The sequence below is a fragment of the Scyliorhinus canicula genome, chromosome 2 (assembly GCF_902713615.1).
Source record: "Scyliorhinus canicula chromosome 2, sScyCan1.1, whole genome shotgun sequence".
In the NCBI taxonomy this organism is placed as follows: Eukaryota; Metazoa; Chordata; class Chondrichthyes; order Carcharhiniformes; family Scyliorhinidae; genus Scyliorhinus; species Scyliorhinus canicula.
The window spans coordinates 242,670,690-242,691,694 of NC_052147.1; the positions used below are offsets into that span (position 1 = coordinate 242,670,690).

Sequence of the window (21,005 nt, forward strand, 5' to 3'; positions counted from 1 at the left end):
TTACAAAGAACTATAGCATCCAGGCTCACCGAAAATGTCTGCCAAACCCACTCGCAAGATTAAACAAAGGAAAATGAAACAAAATAAATCGTTAGAAAACTTCCCCTCCTCCCCATACACAGACACTACTACACACAAATATACATACTGAAAAAACTAAGGCGAACTTATACCACTAAAACCTACTTCTAATAAACCCAACTCCAAACGGAAAAACATTATGTAAAACAGAACTGATATAATGAGCTTCAGTCAATGCCTCAGCACCATTCCCGTGAGGTAACTCTTCGACTAACAAGGGCAGCACTGTGGCACAATGGCTAGCACTGCGGCCTCATGGTGCTGAGGTCCCAGGTTCGATCCCTGCTCTGGGTCACTGTCCGTGTGGAATTTGCACATTCGCCCCGTGTTTGCATTGGTTTCGCCCCCCACAACCCAAAGATGTGCAGAGTAGGTGGATTGGCTACGTTAAATTGCCCCTTAATTGGAAAAAAATGAATTGGGTACTCTAAATTTATTTTTTTTTAAAAAGAAAAAAAAACAAAGACTCTTCGACGAGCAGGGTGGCTCCCACCCAGAGTGAAGAAACATCCTCATCAGAAAAAAGCCACCAATTATAAAAACCCCTTAAAACATAGTACTCTAACAGACAGCTATATACTTTCACAACAGTTATGGGCTTCTGTCAGAGTTTCCGGTGGGCACGGTCAAGCATGGGAGGGGACTTGAGTCCACACTCCACACCGTCTTGGCAAACAACTTCAAAAAATACTCTGTGGGATACGGCCTTCCATCCCCTATGGCAATCCCACAATTCGGATATTTTGCCTTCTGGAATCATTCTCCAAATCATTCACTTTGGCCTTCAGCGCTTTATTCGCATCAGCCAGCAGAGACATTTCAGTCTTCAGAGGGGCAATCTGGTCACTATGCTTCGAAAGAGCCACCACCATGTCTTTGTCTTGTCACCAGAGCTTTTTCCCGTTTTGTTTGTCCTCTCCAAGGCCAAACGAATGAGAGCCAAGGTCTCTTCCATCGGTTTGCGAAGGTCCCTCACACACCCCGCCAGCGTTTATCAAATTCTGCAACTAAGTAGCCGGAAAGTTAGTGGAGTGGCCCGAGTCACAGGCAGCCTCCGCAATGTTCTCCACTAACGAGCCCAAGAAGCCTCCGATTCAGTCGACGAGCCTCTGCTTTCAGGATTTTTGTCCCTGGGTTTCTAGACATTTCTAGTCAGTCCCTTACTCAATTAAACAAGTGGGTTTTTAAACAAGCCCCCGCCACCCCCCCAAAACAGAGCCAAAAGGACTGAAGCAACGGTACCCTAGTGGGAGCCACCTCATGCACATTTTCCCCCTACATAATGTATCCCAGAACGATACATCACAGATTGTCATTTGGCCCATCTTGCCAATGCCAGCTCTTTGGTAATCCAAATAATCCCACTCAAGTGCTCATCCCCATAACTCTACTTTATCCTCTGCAATTATTCATTCCATTCCCTTTTGAAAGTTATCATTGTAGCAGATTAAACCATCCTTTCAAACTTTGCTTTTGCGGTCACCTTAACACAGTTTAAAAAAACGTGTCCTCATGATACCTCCAGTTCTTTCACTAGTCACCATAAATCTGCATCCTCTGATTTCTGATTCATCTGACACAGAAAGGTGTTCTACTAACTATATGAAAACAATCCATGATTTTAAACACGTTTATTAAATCTCTTCTTAATCGCCTCTGTTTTAAGGAGAATACCAACAATTTCTCCAGTCATTACACATAACAAAGTTCCTCATCCCCAGTACCATTTTAGAAAATTTCTTCCCGCACCCTCTCAAAGACTTGAACCATTCATAAAGCATGGTGCCCATCAAAAATACTCCAAAGTTAATTATAGAATTTACAGTGCAGGAGGCCATTCAGCCCATCGAGTCTGCACCGACCCTTGGAAAGAGTACCCTACTTAAGCCCCACGTCTCCACCCTATCCCCTTTTATCCCCGTAACCCCACCTCACCTTTTATTTGGACACTAAGGGCAATTTTAGAATGGCCAATCCACCTAACCTTCACATCTTTGGACTGTGGGAGGAAACCGGAGCACCTGGAGGAAACCCACGCACACACGGGGAGAAATTGCAGACTCCGTACAGGCAGTGACCCAAGCCAGGAATCGAACCAGGGGCCCTGGAGCTGTGAAGCAACTGTGCTAACCACTATGCTACCATGCCGATACATTTGCCGATAACAAACCTGAAGACATTATTTGCTCACAATGTCAATTGATTTTGACCCTGATTTTCTTTCCCTGAACATTTCCCTACCGGCAACTATGAGCCAAGTGGTCTTTAAATGCTGATTTCCCCCCATGCCTTTTTAAGCAGATGTAATATTTACAATCCTTTTGTAAACCATAGAAAGCATCCTGCTACTTCCCTCAATATAGGATGCATCCCATTCAGGCTGCGTCTTTCAGGAATGCTAACCTTGAACTACCTCCTCTAGGGATTTGTAGAAAAATGTATTTAACAGATATCATTATTGCCTATCCAATATTCCTGCTTCGTCTTTTACTGTGGCATTGGCAATATTCCTGCTTCGTCCTTCACTGTGGCATTGGCAACATTCCAGTGAAGACAGATGCAAATTACTCATTTATTATCTCTGCTTCAACATGAACATTTCTTTTTTTGTTTCCAATCAACCACACCCTTCATTTTAGTATTTACTATCAAATTAATTTTTTGCATATAGAAAACGTTTGTGTTCCCTCTTGCTCACGGCTAATTTACTTTCATACTTCCTCTGTGCCCATTGTGTTGTATTCTTAAGATATTCTTATGTACTCTGTTTACCTTGCCACTGTATTATGCACAATAAAATTGGCATCAGTCTCCTTCTGCCTCATTTTAAACTCATATTTTTAGTTATCCGGGAATTTGAGCTTTGGATTCCTTTCATTTTACCCCTCGTCATTTGAACCTTTGTCAGGGCCATTTTTCAAAAGCTGCGGGCGAAATTCTCCGCACCCGCGGAAAGTCGCAAAACCGTCGTAAAAATCGGGACCGTTTTACGACGGTCGCGAAGGCTTCATTTCCCGACGGATTCACTTCCTGGAAATGGGCTAGTAGCGCGGCCGCGTCAATTACGTGCGTGATGACGACGGAACGCGACGACGACACGAACACGCCCATGTGACGCCGCCCGACGCCGTAAAAAGGCGCGGGCGACCACAGAATCTGTCGGGCAGGATGTCGGAGCCGAGGAGAGCTGCTCCTCGCTTTGTAGATGCTGACGTCGAGGCGCTGCTCGATGCCGTGGAGCAGAGGAGGGGCATCATCCGCCCGCGGAGAGGGCATCGCCAACCTGCCAGCGCGGTACGCCAGGCCTGGCGTGACGTGGCTGCTGCCGTCAGTGCTGTGGGGCAGACCCCTCGCTCAGCAGAGCAATGTAGGAAGAAGCTACACGACCTCACCAGGTCTGCCAGGGTAAGTGCCATGAGGGTGCCCCCTAGTCACAACCATCCCTCCCCCTTAACTTAAGCACCCCCCCCCCCCCCCCCCCCCCCCGTGCCCGGGGGGGGGGGGGGGGGGGGGGGGATTGGGGCAGAGTTATTTGAGGGTGGTTCACAAAGTTGTCGCAGACCCAGCGCTCTGGCCCCGAGGAGAGATGCAATCGTCTGATGACAACTTGCCCCCCCCAAACTGTGCCAGTATCTGAACGGACTGCTGATACCTACTGTTTTGTAATGATCTACCTATGTTCCCTCCCCCAACAGGCCAAGGCCGCTCATAACCACCATGAGCGGCACAAGACTGGAGGGCGTTCGCCCAACCTGCACCCCCTCAGCACCTTTGAACAGAGGGCACTGGACCTTGTTGGGGGGTCTGCCACCCGCGATATTGCGCAATGCGAGGTTGGCGGAACTGCAGCAAGTGAGACAACCCTCCCTGACAAACACTCACCCCTCACCCATCCTCTGTCCCTTCACAAACCCTGCCCACTGGGACACCTCCCCCATCCTCTGTCCCTTCACACACCCTGCCCACTGGGACACCTCCCCCATCCTCTGTCCCTTCACACACCCTGCCCACTGGGACACCTCCCCCATCCTCTGTCCCTTCACACACACTGCCCACTGGGACCGTCCAGCGGCCTGCCGAGCAAATCGAAATAACCCGTCTCATTCTCTTCCCTAGGACGTGATGCCGAACGACCAGGGCCGTCTGCCTCCAGACGGAGACAGGAATCTGCCGCCACCTCACCCGGGGCCTCACAACAGAGGGTGCCCGATCAGCGGGCAGCCCTATCCGCCCCAACCCAATCTGCGGACCAGGACGCACAGAGGGTTCGAAGTCCACCACCACCACCAGAAATGGCCAGGGACAACCCTCCTGTCGCTGAGCAGCCCCACACCATGGACGAGGCCCTAAACATTGAGAGCGTCGGGCTTGCGGCACTGCTTTCTCCCACCACATCCATCATCCCAGAGACACACACCCCGGCGGGCCTATTTAGTGATGAGTCTCCTGGGGCACAGTCTGGTTGGCACATCACAGCTGAGCAGGTACAGCAGGTGGAGGTCGGAGCAACAGAGGGCCCGGACTCGCGGAGGCCAGACCAGGCCCAGGATGCAGCTGGCTCCCAGACGTTTTCAGAGTTCCTGGAGTTTCTCAACCCACCCGCACAGCCGATGCCTCAGGAAACCCAGGGAAACAATGGCGGGAGGAGGGCAGCCTTCCTGGCTCTGCAGACGCTGTTAGAGGAGTCGAACCGCGTCCAAGAGCAGGGAGTGGTGCCGCTCATGGCAGAGACCCAGTCCGACACCGCACGGGTGGCATCCGCGGTGGAGGCAATGGGTCAGGTTATGCAAGACGTTGGGGTTAATGTGCACGCGTCATCCTCGGCCCTGGACAGGGTTGCCCTCTCACAGGCAGCAATGTGCCAGAGCCAAACCGACATTGCCGGCGCCCTGCGGGCCATGGCACAGTCCCAGCAGTCGATAGCACAGTCGCAGCAGTCGGTCGCGGAGACCATCAACCGCCTGACACATGTGCTGGATGGCGTCGTGCACACACAGGTTGAGATCGCACAGTCCCTGGCGGGAATGTCTAACTCCCTGGACTCCGTCTCTGCAAACCTTCGGATCCTGGTGGATACCGTTGCAGGCCTCCAGGACTGGCAGCGCCAGGTGTCGGTGGTGCGACGGGGAACCTCCCCGCTCGCACCTCTGTCCCAAAGTGAGGCCCGGGGGCCACCGGGCTCCCCGAGGGAGGAGGAGGTTTTGGGGCCCGTCCCATTAACTCCATCACGGGACGTCCCGGAATTCTCGGCCTCCCCCCGTCCCATCCCTGGTGCATCGGGTGGGCAGCAGGCAGAGCAGGGTGGCACAATGTCACCCGAGACGCCCGCAGAGCAGCCTGGTCCATCAAGGCCGGGTCGCCCCAGGAAACACATAGCCAAGGAGAAACGAGTCGAGGGGGGCGATTCGCAGCAATCCTCTTCCACTCCTGCTGTATCATCTGGGGATTCACTTAGACGTAGTGGTAGGGCCCGTAAGGCAACTAAGATAGACACTGAGTAAGTTGGCACGGGTGAAGGGCACAGTTTAGTTGTAGGGGCTAGGGCACCTGTAAATAATTGTTAATATTAAACGCACTGTTCCACCTTACTTGTAATACCGTGTGATTGTTCCACAGCCACAGGAATCGTGATGGTGACCGAGTGTCGCTGGGGGTGACGGGTGGTGAAACCTCGGTGCCGGGTGTGCAGTCCCTGCCCCTACCCCCCTCCCACAGCTAGCCCACGCGGGCACGTGATGGAGTGTCAGTGACGAACTCAGCGGCCACCAAGGTGGATGGTTCAGCTATTGCCATGGGTCAGACTCTCTCTAACGATTCTGAGCTCACAGCTCTTCGCAGAGCGGGCTGTCATCATTCCACATGGCACTGATCACACCCGCTGACACAGCCATCAATGTTGTGCCATTCCGTCTGTACCCAGTGATAAGCGTCATGTCGAAGTGGAGCAGTGTACACTGAGGGGGGGGGGGGGGGGGGGGGGGGGGGGGGGGTTGTGGTGGTGGCAGTTGTGTGGTGACCCTCTGCATGACTAGCGATGCAGGTGGTGGTTTGGTGTTCATCGGGGACGTCACATGCGATGCGTGAACCGTGCTGCCACCAGGGCGTCGCGTGCCCGCCGTCCTTGCCGGGTCCGTCGTGCCGCCTCCTGGACATCACCAGCACCTGGGTCGTGTCTGCGTTCTGCGCCCGCCACTCCGCCAGCCTCCTCCTCCTCTGTGCTGGCACCACTGCCACTAGCTTCTCCCTCCGCCTCCTGCAACAGGTCATCTCCCCTCTGCATCGCGATGTTGTGCAGCGCACAGCAGACCACTACAATGCGAGCGACCCTGTCGGCCTGGTACTGCAGGGCCCCTCCGGAGCGGTCCAGGCACCTGAATCTCATCTTCAGGAGGCCAAGGCAGCGCTCCACCACACCCCTGGTTGCTGCATGGGCCTCGTTGTATCGTGTTTCCGCATTGGTCTGAGGCCTCCGTATAGGCGTCATCAGCCAAGACCTCAGCGGATAACCCCTGTCACCTAGCAACCAGCCCCTCAGCCGGGGGGGACGTCCCTCAAATATCGCAGGGATGAACGACTGCGCTAGTATGTAGGAGTCATGCACACTCCCTGGGAACCTTGCACAGACGTTCATGAACCTCATGTGGGGGTCGCATACCACCTGGACATTAATGGAGTATGTCCCCCTCCTGTTTGTGAACACTTCCTTGTCCACAGCAGGCGGGCGCATGGGGACGTGAACACAGTCGATTGACCCCTGAACCCTCGGTATCCCGGCCACACTTGCAAATCCACGGGCTCGTGAGTCTTGACTTGCTTGGTCCTCGGGAAAGGTGATGTAGCGGTCCGCGATGGCATAGAGGGCGTCGGTCACATCCCGGATGCACCTGTGCACCGATGACTGGGAGATCCCAGAGACGTCCCCGCTCGGAGACTGGAAGGAGCCGGTAGCATAGAAGTTCAGAGCGACCGTCACCTTGATGGCTACCGGGATCGCGTGTCCTCCCCCCGTTCCACGTGGGGCGAGGTGCGACAGGAGTTCGCAGATATGTATCACCGTCTGCCTACTCAGCCGGAGTCTTCTCCTGCAGGTGATGTCCGGCATTGTTAGGAAAGAGACCCGGACACGGTACACCCTCGGCTTTGGTCGTCGCCTCTGGCGCCGTGGCTGCACCCTCACTCTCTCCTCTTCCTCTTCCTCTTCCTCTTCCTCTTCCTCCTCCTCCTCCTCCCCCCCCCCCCCCCCCCCCATGCTGCTCGACGACTGGCAACTCCTCGGCCCTTCCCTCTGCTGCTGCAGCTGGCCCTGCAGCCACTGCGGGTTGTGGGTGTGGATGCTGCTGCATCTCCAAATCCAGTAGAGCGGCCCCAACCACTGCGCAGAACATAGCCGTTCTGTTCCCATACATCGTGCTAACCTACAGAAGGGTGGTGGGGGGCAGAGAAACGGGACATGTTAGACGGAGGTTAGTCGACACCTCGGCAGCCATGGGATACCAGTGTGTCCCGGTGGCCTGGTCGCGCTGCTGACACGCGGTCAGCCTAACCCCTGGTCACTTTCTGCATCCAACGGCCAGTAAACTATGGCCTCCTCACGGGTGCGTCAGTGGCCTGTGTCCGGAAGCCACAGGGGAACCAGCGGCCGTGTCCTCGTCACCGGCACACCATGGCATGCTGGCAGACATTTTGTTACGGGGTGGATGGCTCACTCTCTACCTAACCCCCCCCCCTCCGTCGCCCCCCACTGCCTCCCCCGTCGCCCCCACTGCCTCCTCCGTCTCCCCCACTGCCTCCCCCGTCTCCCCCACTGCCTCCCCCACTGCCTCCCCCGTCTCCCCCACTGCCTCCCCCGTCTCCCCCACTGCCTCCCCCGCTGCCTCCCCCGTCTCCCCCACTGCCTCCCCCGTCTCCCCCACTGCCTCCCCCGTCGCCCCCACTGCCTCCCCCGTCGCCCCACACTCCCCCCGCTCTGGACCCCCTCCCGTTCCCAGGGATGCCTTCCCCGTTGTGGCCAGACTCGAGCGGTGCGCTGAGCGGTGCGCTGAGCGGTGCGCAGAGTGGTGCCCTGACCTCCTCCAAGCAGTCGTCAGCCAGGCCGACTGGTTGACGAATTTAAAAAGCAGGTGTGTTTCACGACGTCCAAACAGGGCGCCATGACGTCGGGACTTCGGCCCATCCGGGCCGGTGAATAGCGGGGGGTGCTATCAGTGGCGATTCTGGTTGTGTCAGGGGCGGGAAGGAGGCGTTTGTCGGGAATCGCGACTCCGACATTTTGCGGGGTTCGGAGAATAGCGGGAGGGCGTCGGAACAGCGTCGCCGTAAAAATTTCCGACGCCCGCTATTCTCCGAACCGTCGTGAGTCCGGAGAATCTCGCCCTGCAATTCTCTTTTCAGCGGTCTTGTTGAGAGTCCACTACACAATGCTCCATGCCAGGAATTTTGCAAGTTGATTTTCCAGTGCAGGCCGATGTTGGATGCCTTCAGTTGAAAAGTTAGAGCGCAAATCATTACTAGTCTTGATAATAAAAGCAAATTACTATGGATGCTGGAATCCGAAACAAAAACGGAACATACTGGACAATCTCAGCAGGTCTGACAGAGAAAAGGGAGCTAATGTTATGAGTCTGGATGACTCTTTGTCGAAGCTAGGATTACTAGCCTCATCCGGATTTCAGTGCTTCTGGTCACTTCAGTGGTGACTTTTAAATTCAATCTATGTTCACAATGGTTGCGTACTGAATCATCATTGCTCACCATGAATTTTCATGTTGTGTTCCATTGTCATTGATGCTCAAACCAAACTTCAGACTCTACTTCCTCAGTTCTTCAGCAATCGCGGCTAGTTCTTGCTCGTCTTCGGTAATCAGGGTGATGTCATCAGCATATCTGATGTGACCATCAATGCTGCCCCCAAGATGTTCTGGGAGAGAAGACATGAATTCGCTCAGTTCGTCTTCTTCTATGGCATTCCAAGGTAGTCCTGAAATCAGACATCCTCGTTTGACTCCTTTTCCAAAACTGAACTTGTCTCCAAGTACAACACCTTTTACCCATGCATAAAATCTTTGGATGAGCAAGTTTAAGTGATGTGGTATTCCAAATCCAGTCAAGGTTTTCCCTGATGTTATAACTGGACGAGAAGATCGGCAGCACACGTGGCTAGTTCTTGCCACGATGGGCCGAATGGCCTCCTTCTGCACTGTATGTTCTATGTATCTATGTATTACAGAATGGAACCCTGGCTCAAAAAGACCGTAACACTGATTTTCCACCAACCCCCCATTCACAGCGCCAGGGTCCCAGGTTCGACTCCCCGCTGGATGAATGTGAGGAGTCTGCACGTTCTCCCAGTGTCTGCGTGGGTTTCCTCCGGGTGCTCCGGTTTCCTCCCACAGTCCAAAGACGTGCAAGGTTAGGTGGATTGGCCATGCTAAATTGCCCTTAGTGTCCAAAAAAGTTAGGAGCGGTTATTTGGTTATGGGGATAGGGCGGCAGAGAGGTCTTAAGTGGGTCGGTGCAGACTCGATGGGCCGAATGGCCTCCTTCTGCACTGTATGTTCTATGTATTACAGAATGGAACCCTGGCTCAAAAAGACAATAACGCTGATTTTCCACCAACCCCCCCATAAAACGTGAAGGGACAGCGTCACATGACCGCTAATGAGTTTTAACAAGAAGAACATTCAACGTGGAACAAACACAGGTCAAGCTACAATGTTCTCATGAACAAAAAAAATCCCTTTTAAGCACACAAGATGACTGTGGTAAGATGCACTACTGTCTGAGCTCAAGTGCATGTTTGTAGATTTGGGCTCAAAATCCCCGCAGATGATTCTCATACCAGGAGCAACATTGTCTCACTGAATTCCAGCTTCCACATGAGTGATTTCAAATTCCATTTTCAAAGTCACACTTCAAATCTTTTTTTAAAATGATGCTTTCCCTCCATTGCTTCCATCAGGTTTCCCTTTCAGGTTTTACACCTCTCCCTTCAGGTTTCCTTTGCCTAAAGGCTTTTACACAAACTTGTTAAAAAAATGTATTTTATTACAAACATGTATCAAAGTAGATTACAGCCAATAAACACCCCGGGAAACATACTTCCCAACAATCAACTATACAATCTGGACATGCCAGTGACTGATGGAAATGAGGCTATGACAGGTGAGGACCTTGAGGCTATTGTTATCACTAAGGAGGTAGTGATGGGTAAGCTAATGGGGCTAAAGGTAGACAAGTCTCCTGGCCCTGATGGAATGCATCCCAGGGTACTAAAAGAGATGGCTAGGGAAATTGCAAATGCACTCGTTATAATTTACCAAAATTCACTCGACTTTGGAGTGGTCCCGGCAGATTGGAAAATAGCAAACGTGACACCACTGTTTAAAAAAGGAGGTAGGCAGAAAGCGGGTAATTATAGGCTAGTTAGCTTAACTTCGGTAGTAGGGAAGATGCTGGAATCAATCATCAAGAAAGAAATAGGGAGGCATCTGGATGGAAATTGTACCATTAGACAGACCCAGCATGGATTCATAAAGGGCAGGTCATGCTTAACTAATGTAGTGGAATTTTTGAGGACATTACCAGTGCGGTAGATAACGGGAAGCCAATGGATGTGGTATATCTGGATTTCCAGAAAGCTTTTGACAAGGTGCCACACAAAAGGTTGCTGCATAAGATAACGATGCATGGGGTTAAGGGTAAAGTAGCAGCATGGATAGAGGATTGGTTGATTAATAGAAAGCAAAGAGTGGGGATTAATGGGTGTTTCTCTGTTTGGCAATCAGTAGCTAGTGGTGTCCCCCAGGGATCAGTATTGGACCCACAATTGTTGACAATTGAAATAGATTATTTGGAGTTGGGGACCAAGTGCAATGTGTTGGCAGATGACACTTAGATGAGTGGTAAAGCAAAAAGTGCAGAGGATACTGGAAGTCTGCAGAGGGATGTGGATAGGTTAAGTGAATGGGCTAGGGTCTGGCAGATGGAATAGAATGTTGACAAAAGTGAGGTTATCCATTTTAGTAGGAATAACAACAACAGGGATTATCGAAATGATAACATTTTAAAACATGCTGCTGTGCAGAGGGACCTGGGTGTCCTTGTGCATGAATCGCAAAAAGTTGGTTCATAGCTGCAACAGGTGATTAAGATGGCAAATGGAGTTTTGTCCTTCATTGCTAGAGGGATGGCGTTTAAGACTAGGGAGGTTATGCTGCAATTGTATAAGGTGCTAGTGAGGCCACACCTGGAGTAATGTGTTCAGGTTTGGTCTCCTTACCTGAGAAAGGATGTACTGGCGCTGGAGGATGTGCAGAGGAGATTCACTAGGTTAATCCCAGGGTTGATGGGGTTGGATTACGAGGGGAGGTTGAGTCGACTGGGACTGTACTCGTTGGAATTTAGAAGGATGCGGCGGGGGGGGGGGGGGGGGGGGTCGGGTCTTATAGGAACATATGAAATTATGAAGGGAATAGATAGGATAGACCCGGGGAGGTTATTTCCACCAGCGGGTGAAAGCAGAACTAGGGGGTATAGCCTCAAAATAAGGGGAAGTAAATTTAGAATTGAGCTCAGGAGCAACTTCTTCACCAAAAGGGTTGTGAATCTATGGAATTCCCTGCCCAGTGAAGCTGTTGAGGCTCCTTCATCGAATGTTTTCAGATAAAGATAGATAGTTTTTTGAAGAATAAAGGAATAAAGGGATGTGGTGTTCAGGCGGAAAAGTGGAGCTGAGTCCTCAAAAGATCAGCCATGATACATAGAAGATAGGAGCAGCAGGAGGCCTTTTGGCCCTTCGAGCCTGCTCCGCCATTCATCACGATCATGGCTGATCATCCAACTCAATAGCCTAATCTTGCTTTCTCCCCATAGCCGTTGATCCCATTCTCCCTAAGTGCTATATCCAGCTGCCTCTTGAATATATTCAAAGTTTTACCATCAACTACTTCCTGTGGTAATGAATTCCACAGGCTCACCACTCTTTGGGTGAAGAAATGTCTCCTTATCTCTGACCACAATGGTTTACCCTGAATCCTCAGGCTGTGACCCCTGGTTCTGGACATACCCATCATTGGTAACATCTTCCCTGCATCTATCCTGTCTCGTCCTGTTAGAATTTTATAAGTCTCTATGAGATTTCCCCCTCATTCTTCTGAACTCTAGTCAATCTCTCCTCATATGACAGTCCCGCCATCCCTGGAATCAGTCTGGTAAACCTTCGCTGCACTCCCTCGAGAGCAAGAACATCCTTCCTCAGAAAAGGAGACCAAAACTGCACACAATACTCCATGTGTGGCCTCACCAAGGCCCTGTACAATTGCAGCAACACATCCCTGCTCCTATACTCGAAACCTCTTGCAATGAAGGCCAACATACCATTAACCTCCTTTACCGCCTGCTGCATCTGCATGCTTACCTTCAGCGAATGGTTCACAAGGACACCCAGTCCCGTTGCACACTCCCCTCTCCCAATTTACAACCATTCAGGTAGTAATCTGCCTTCCTGTTTTTGCTTCCAAAATGAATAACCTCGCAATTATCCAAATTATACTGCATCTGCCATTGGTTTGCCCACTCGCCCAACCTGTCCAGATCTTGCTGTAGGATCCCTGCATCCTCGTCACAATTCACCCTGATCTCATTGAATGGCGGAGCAGGCTCGATGGGCCAGATGGCCTACTACTGCTCCTGGTTCTTATGGATAGATTTTTTTCCCCTTTTTCAAACTCCCCCACCCCCCCTACCACCCACGATGAACAGCTCCTCAAACACGGTCACAAATAACCCCCACCTTTTCTCAAACTCCCCTGCTGAGCCCCTTAACTCATACTTTATCTTCTCCAACTGCAGGAAGTCGTCCAGGTCACCCAACCATGCCGCTACCCCCGGTGGCGATGCCGACGGCCACTCCAACAAAATTCACCGCGGTGCAATCAGAGAGGCGAAGGCCATGACATCAGCCTTCCTCCTCTCCATGAGCTCCGGCTTCTCTGAAACTCAAATATCGCCACCAAAGGGTCTGGGTCCACCTCCTCCTCCACTATCCTGGCTAAGACTGTGAACACTTCCCCCCTCCCAGAATCTTTCGAATTTTTTGCAACCCCAAAACATGTGCGTGTGATTAGCTGGCCCCCACCCACACCTTTCACACTCATCTGCTACCCCGTGAAAGAACCCACTCATTCTCGCCCAAGTCATATGCAACCTGTGCACCAGCGTAAACTGTATTAGGCTCATCCTTACACAAAAGGAGGTCTTGTTTACCCTTCGCAGTGCCTCACTCCATACTCCCCAATTGATCTCTCCTCCCAACTCCGCTTCCCATTTCTCCTTGATCTTCACCACCCACTCACCTCCCTGCTCCCCCAGCCACTTGTATATATCCCAATTCTTCCCTCCGAAGCAGCAATCGCTCCAGCAGGTTGTATCCTGGCAACCTAGGGAACCTCCTCGAAACATTTTGCGCAAAGTCCCTAACCTGCAGATACCTGAACTCACTACCCCTCTCCCTTAGCTCATCCAGACTAGCGAACCTTTCTTCCAAATACAAATCCCTCATCTTGACCAGCCCCACTTCCCTCCACCTCCTGTTTTCCACAATTATTCCAAAAAAATATCTCCCAAACTATAACAATGTCTCAGAAGTCTTAGCACTACTGCAGATATCTTTCTGGCCTCACACAATCTCTGAGTGTACTGAACGATAATCTGTTCTGGTTCCCAATTTCCTCTTCCACTAACTCCAGACCTCTTGGAAACATCTCTTCATTTCTCTCATTTCCTTAACTAGCTGAACTTTAGATTTCAGGTAACAGTTTTCTTAACCACTACTCCATAGGATGGCTTTTCTTATGGCAAGGCCGTGAGAGATGTTCCCTCATTAGCCTTCTAAAACCAACTGCTTCTAGCAGAGCTGTGAGAGCTGTTTTCACTGTCACTACCTACCTCCAACTGCAATCAAATTCAGCTAAACTAAAACATCAAAGCTTCTCGACCTTACAAGGCAGCAGTTGCTAAGCAACCAATGCTGCTTTATTTACTCTTCACACTGTAGCCCTCTCCAAGAACAATAGAACCACAGTTGGAATTGAAACCAAACCTCACACATGCAAACACCTTTGGCCAACATGAATCTAATGAGATTTTACCTTTTCAGGCACAGAAACATTAAATTAAACCCACTTAAAACTCTACCTTATTTCTAATGTTTTCCAACATAAATCCCTTAAAACTACCTTAGTTTTCCGAACAGCCTACAATGAGAAGCCACAATTCCTCTTCATTTCGGCGTACCTCACAATTATGTTGCACAACACTAGAATGGCATCAGAAGTCCATTTGTCTGCAGCAAAACTGAATCGTTGCTGAAGTATTTCTGATGTGAAGGCGAAACCCATTGCCTGATAATTTCGAGCAGTATTTTTGAGGCATGGTTTACCCGGCTAATCGTTCTATGCTGTGAGTAGACTCACTGGCAGGATGAACATTTTCCAACACCATCAGCCAATTTGCACTTCTCCATAGCCAGCCACGATTTCTTTCATGGATTTGACTGCCATTGCTCCTCCATCCTTCATTCAATCAGCATGTCCTGGCTTGTTGCTTTGCTGTTCCCCAACTTTTTAATTATATGTTCAACTTCACTAATCAGCAATTCTGATTTCACCTTCTCCCAATGTACAGGCTGTTCACTTGCTGCATTTCGATCTGCTTTATAGAGCTGGGCGCAGTATTTCTCCAACCGTTCCTTTACTTGATCAACCTCATCGATCATATTCAATCATGTCCCTTCAACGCTAATGCCAGCTGTTACTTTCCTTTTCTTTGACAGAGCTGTGACAACATTGTACATTCTTTTGGACTGCCCTCTATGACTTGCATCTTAGGCTGTCTGTGCCTTTTCTTTCAGCCAGGTCTCAATATTAAGACTGGAGACTCCAATTCTCCACATGAGGCATCAGAAATTATAGAATCATATCCTCTGCTCTTAGTGCTCCTTGTATAAGCTTTTAGCTAATAATACGGAGCTGCTGGTACTTCTGTCAAAAATCATACTCGAAGGTTTGATACAAGATATTAGAAAGATAGAATTAGTTGCAGCCAGCTCTGTACTGGCCAAAATTTCTCATTCAGCTTCCCTACATTTAAAGCCCATTCAAATCATTAAATTACCAGTATTAGTCACCACACAACTAAAATCCACAGATATCACTGACCAGATATTAGTGCAACAGATTCTGAATAAAAACAGGGCTAAATATAGAAAGTGATTAAAAAAGACCGAACTCAAAACAAGCAACTGATTGGAACTGTGAATTGTGACAAATACAGTTAGTGTAATTTCAACAATCAGTTATTGTGGGCACCTGAAAGTGTACTTCATGCATCACCGAGCACATCAAATTGTCAAAAAAAAATGAATGTTCAAAAACATAATCTTCTCAAAAAATCTTTTTAAAAGGTCAATTTCTCCGGTCTCATTTTGGACACTTTACACAACACATTTTCAGTCCACTGCAGGAAGAAACTGCAGTGAGTCGTATGTTCAATGATTGATGACACCACAAAAGAGGACTGTTCTCTCAAGTCAAGGGGGATGGGGGGGTTAGAAAAATGAGAGTTGATCTTTTCGAAACACATAAAATTCTGAGAGATCTTAATATGGTAGATGCTAAGAGAATGTTTCCCCTTGTTGGAGAATCAAAACCGAAGGGATTCCTCGATTACCATTTAAGACAGAGAGGAGGAGGAGGAATTTCTTTCCTCAAGAGGACTGTTAGCCGTTGGAGCTCTTTGCACCAGAGAGCAGTGGAAGTTGGGTCGTGGAATATATTGAAGACTGAGTTGGACAGATTTTTGAGTGACAAGGAGGTTGGGGAAGAGAGGGACAGACAGGTAAGTGGGGTTAAGGTCACAATCGGATCGGCCATGAATTTTCTATCCCAAAGAGCTGTGGATGCTCAGTTCTTGCGTCTACTCAAGACGGAGGTCAATAGAATTTTGGGTACCAAGGGGATTAAGGGATATGAGGATAGTCCAGGAAGGCAGAGATGAGGTAACAGATCAGCCATGATCTTAGCAGCGCAGGTTCAAAGGGCTGTACGGCCTACTTTTTCCCCCATTTAAAATGTTCTTTCAACTGCAGCTTAAGACTATTCATGAATAGCACCATGGAAGATTTTCACGTAAATAAGCACTCTGGGACATTGCAAGATCATGAAAAATACTGTATACATTTTTAAGTCCTTTCATGAATTTCCTCAAAGGGTTATTAAAGTGGATCATGGAGTATAATTATAGTTTTGATCAGTACCTGCTCCAACAGTGAACCTAACTTTGGTAGTAAGATGACCATGGTTCAAAATATACATTACCTTACTTTCTAACGCAGCCTCTGTGCAAGCTTGCAACATGGTTAAATGGTGAGCGAAAACTAAGAACTTCAATTTTCCATCACGTAGCATCATTTTAATGTAGTCCTTTACTGCTCCTGCCTAAAACAAAATCAGCTATGTAAGCTTGTTGTGCCATACAGACTGATCTATGAATAATTAATGAAGTGTTTAATCCTAGGATATACTAACCATACATAAATCTTTGCAAAATCTATATAGGGCTGGCAACTGTTCACACAATTGGAAGTTAAGGAGGTCAATTAATAAAACAAACAATTTAGATCAAAGTTTTGCCCACTGCTGGATGATTCATAAATAGAACTGGGTGGAGATGAACACATATTTAATATTCCACAGCATAAATTAGGAAGAAACTCAATGGTGCTGCATGTCTGAACCGAATACTTGGTTTGAATGCCTTCTGATTTCACCCAAAATAATGTTTCAAATATTTACAGCAACCCCTGAATAAAATGCCTATGACAGATAGAAGTGCCATTTTCATACAATTATAAAAAAATAACATATTATAAAGCAGAACGCAAATCATTACATCACAAAAATGAGCACAATAGGAGATCTGTTTTAAAATGCTTCATCCATTATCCACAGAATCTCTACAATGGAGGAGGCCATTCTGCCCAGCAAGTCTGCACCGGATGTAACCGGGACTTGACGGTTTGAGTTATAAGGAGAGGCTGGATAGAATAATGAGGGGCATCGATCAGGTAAATAGTCAACAGCTTTTCCCAAAGGTAGAGGAGTCTAGAATTAGAGGACATAGGTTTAAGGTGAGGGTAGACATAGAGAAGGGTCCAGAGGGGACATTTCTTCACACAAGAGGGTGGTGAGCATCTGAAACGTGCTGCCAGAGGCTGTAGTAGAGGCGGGTACAATTTTGTCTTTTGAAAAGCATTTAGACAGTTATATGGGCGGCACAGTGACACAGTGGTTAGCACTGCTGCCTCAAAGCTCCAGGGTCCCGGGTTCAGTTATGACCTTGGGTGACTGTGTGGAGTTTGCACTTTCTCCCCCTGTCTGCGTGGATTTCCTCCGGGTGCTCCGGTTTCCTCCCAGAGTCTAAAGGTGTGCAGGTCAGATGGATTGGCCATGCTAAATTGCCCCTTTGTGACCAAAAGGTTAAGTGGGGTTATGGGGATACGGTGGAGGCGAGGGCTTAAGTAGGGTGCTCTTTCTAAGGGCTGGTGTAGACTCAATGGGTTGAATGGCCTCCTGTTCTGTAAATTCTAGGATTCTATGGGTAAGATGGGAATAGAGAGATATGGGCCAAATGCGGGCAATTGCGACTAGCTTAGGGTAAAAACTGGGTGGCATGGATAAGTTGGGCCGAAGGACCTGTTTCTTGTAAACCTCTGTGACTCTACCACAAGCACCGCAACCAGTCCCAGCCCCAGCGCCCCACAACCTGTACATCTTTGGACACTAAGGGGCAATTTAGCATGGCCAATTCACCTAACCTGGGATAATGGGTTGTGTAAACCAGCCCTGAGGGGCTGGTTTAGCACAGTGGGCTAAATAGCTGGCTTGTAATGCAGAACAATGCCAGCAGCGTGTTCAACTCCCGTACCAGCCTCCCCGAACAGGCGGCAGAATTTGGCGACTAGGGGCTTTTCACAGTAATTTCATTGAGGCCTACTTGTGACAACAAGCGATTATTATTATCTTTGACCGGAGAGAGGAAATCAGAGCACCCAGAAGAAACCCACACAGACACAGGGAGAACGTGCAAACTCCACAGTCACCCAAGGCTGGAAGCGAACCCGGATCCCTGGCTCTGTGAGGCAGCAGTTCAACCATGCCATGCCATGTATAAGTTAGACTTAAAAGCAATAAACAAACAGCAATACAATTGGACATTTATTTGCCTAGTTTATTAATGACCTAATGCCTAAATATGAAGTTTGGAATCTTAATTTTAAAAGCAATCCATTTTTAAATTGGCAATATTAGTTGGTTAAATTTTTAAAGCAGCATTGTCTGCATTGCACATTAAAAAAATTTCTGCACACTGATGCTTTAGTAAATGGCAATAACATTTTGGGATTATAAAACTTTATCTTATTGTTTATGATAAATAACTAAACATGGCACATTACTCCCAAAATTATTTTACAAAATCTATTGGGTCGGTTTGTAAAATCTTTATGTGGCAAATTATTACGATCTGAAATTCACTGTCTGAAAGGGTGATGGAAGCAGATTTGAAAGTGATGTTCAAAAGGGAACTGGATAAATACTTTAAAAGCCAAAATTTCCATAGCTACGAAGAAAGAGCGGGGGAATAGAAGCTCTTTCAAAGAGGAAGTCGGTACAGGCACAATGGCACGAGTATTCCTCTCCAGGACGATGCGATGCTGTGAAGCTTCATTCGAGGACTCAAGCATATTATCTATCTCGGTTGACACTAAGTGCTAGGTTACGAGCAGCTGTATTTCAGATTATATTAATTTGTGGTCCGCTTGCCTATTCAGATGGACATAAAAGATCTTGTGGCACTATTCAAAACATCTTGCTCAACATTTATCCTCAACAAGCACCACCAAAACTGATTTGTGTGCTCATTTATCTCACTACTGTTTGAGAGAGCTTACCATGTGGACAAACATGCTCACAAAAATGCAACTTCAAAATTAATTTATTGTTTGCATTTGCTTCAGGACAAACTGAGGGTGTGAAAGGTGCTATATAAATGGGAGTTATTTTTCAATTAAGCTGCATGTGTTTTAACCATAGCCAATACTGTCATTCACAATCATGTCCCTCCCAAGATAGATATCTGGCAGGTTTAGCTGACTGAAAGAGAAAATAAAAACTGGTCAAGGCCTTTTTTTCTGCACTGCAAAATTACACATTCTAGCATAGTGACAAGTGGCATTAATAGTATCCGTGGCAATTAATGTGGATGAACTGTCTTGCCCTACTGATAGAGGAGCTTCGGAAGGAAATGGGTCATGAATATTTTTTAAAACAGTGCAGCAATCTCTAGGACAATAAAAAAAACACCTTTTAAATCAGATAGTTGAGCAGATTTGCGAGCACAGCACATGGACCAAAGGACCATGCTGTAAGCAAGTTCAAATGAAACAAAGGCCATGCAGGCTGTTTTCTTTCAGGAAATTGAGACTACAAATATGGCACTAGATTCATACTTATGTCGCTAAAATTTATAAGATCATTTCTATTGAAATTGACAAAACTGTTGTGGCAAAATGAACAGATAGTGCATCTACCTTTGCAATAGCTGTTTGTTTGTACATGCGAGTGATGAGACCCATGACTTGTACAAAGGGGTTATCTGTCCCTGCAGAACTCAAATGCAGCTCTCTCATTAATTTCTCCCACTCCTCAATGCTGCCATTCATTTCCTACGTGGGCAGAAAGATAAATGTTTAGAACGCAAAAAGGACAGAGCAATTAATGGATCTGTGATGCATGCCCCAGTTTCATCCTGTAAAGGAGTAGAGGAACAAAAGCAGGAAAATTCCCAGAGATACAAGATTGTTCCTGCAAAAACGTCAATGCTGGATAGGTCAGTCACATGTGCTGTTCAATTATAGAAGCTCGTGACAAGCTGGGGGCGAAGATGAAAATTCTTTACTCTGGTGTTATAAATCAAGCAGCAAGAATTTTTCAAGGAGAAATTGTTAAATATTTAGAAAGTCATAAATGCTAGGAATCAAATAGTAATAAATACATTTGTGTCACATACATGAATTTAGGACAATCTTTGCCTGATAAGACAAAAGGAACAGTTTGTATGTACTCTGAATAATAGATGAAGATATTTTGGAGAAGAGCTATCTAAAAGAGTCAGTTACTGCTGCAATTTTTGCCGACTTTAACATCTTCCGTACATGACAAAATAAATCAAATATTCTACGTGCAACAACTGAATGTTACAAGATAGGTACATTTCAATGTCACAGTATATTATTTTAGCTAGATTATAAAATTAATTATTTTATTGAAATGTTGATAAGTCAAAAGTATGAATGTGAAATCTCTTTTGGGTCTGCATGCTAAAACAAATAAAGGCAGTCCACATTAAAATTGCAGATGCTTGCTTTTCACAAGCCTTAAAGTATCGACATTCTGCAAAGTTGTGAAACTTGTGTGAAATTTATCAATGACTTCCAGCGTTTGTAAAACATAATCAAATTCACTGTTTCTGACTTCAGAAAATGCAAAATCTCATCTATCCATAAAAACGTTGAATCACAAAGTTATCAGCTGCAGAGTGATGCTGTATGTTGGATTCACCATTTGTTTTCCTGATCAAGAAATGCCTCCAGGACCTGTGGGCAAAAGCAGGGGGAAAGTTTAAAACCATGATTAGGGAGGAGCTGGTGTCTGAGAATGAAGTAGGACGAGAAGAGGTAAAGCTGATACACACAGCAAGATGTTCTTTTGCAAGGCTCACAGAGAAAGCCAAGTGCACACAATAATCTGAAAGGAGATAAATATTTATCAATTTTAATATTTTTTGATTCAGCAAAATCTACATTGTGA

General features: G+C 47.6%; 1 protein-coding gene across 3 annotated transcripts in view; it reads right to left on the reverse strand.

Annotated features, from left to right (window-relative positions):
* The window catches only part of zranb3 (zinc finger, RAN-binding domain containing 3), a 214,496-nt gene that overhangs the window by 71,173 nt on the left and 122,318 nt on the right, over positions 1-21,005 (reverse strand). For all 3 annotated transcript variants that reach the window (XM_038789900.1, XM_038789899.1, XM_038789901.1), the window contains 2 exons: positions 19,727-19,861; positions 16,455-16,574 (listed from right to left, as the gene is read on the reverse strand). In XM_038789900.1, coding sequence (XP_038645828.1) covers positions 16,455-16,574; positions 19,727-19,861 — 255 coding nt within the window. The remainder of the gene's footprint in view (positions 1-16,454; positions 16,575-19,726; positions 19,862-21,005) is intronic.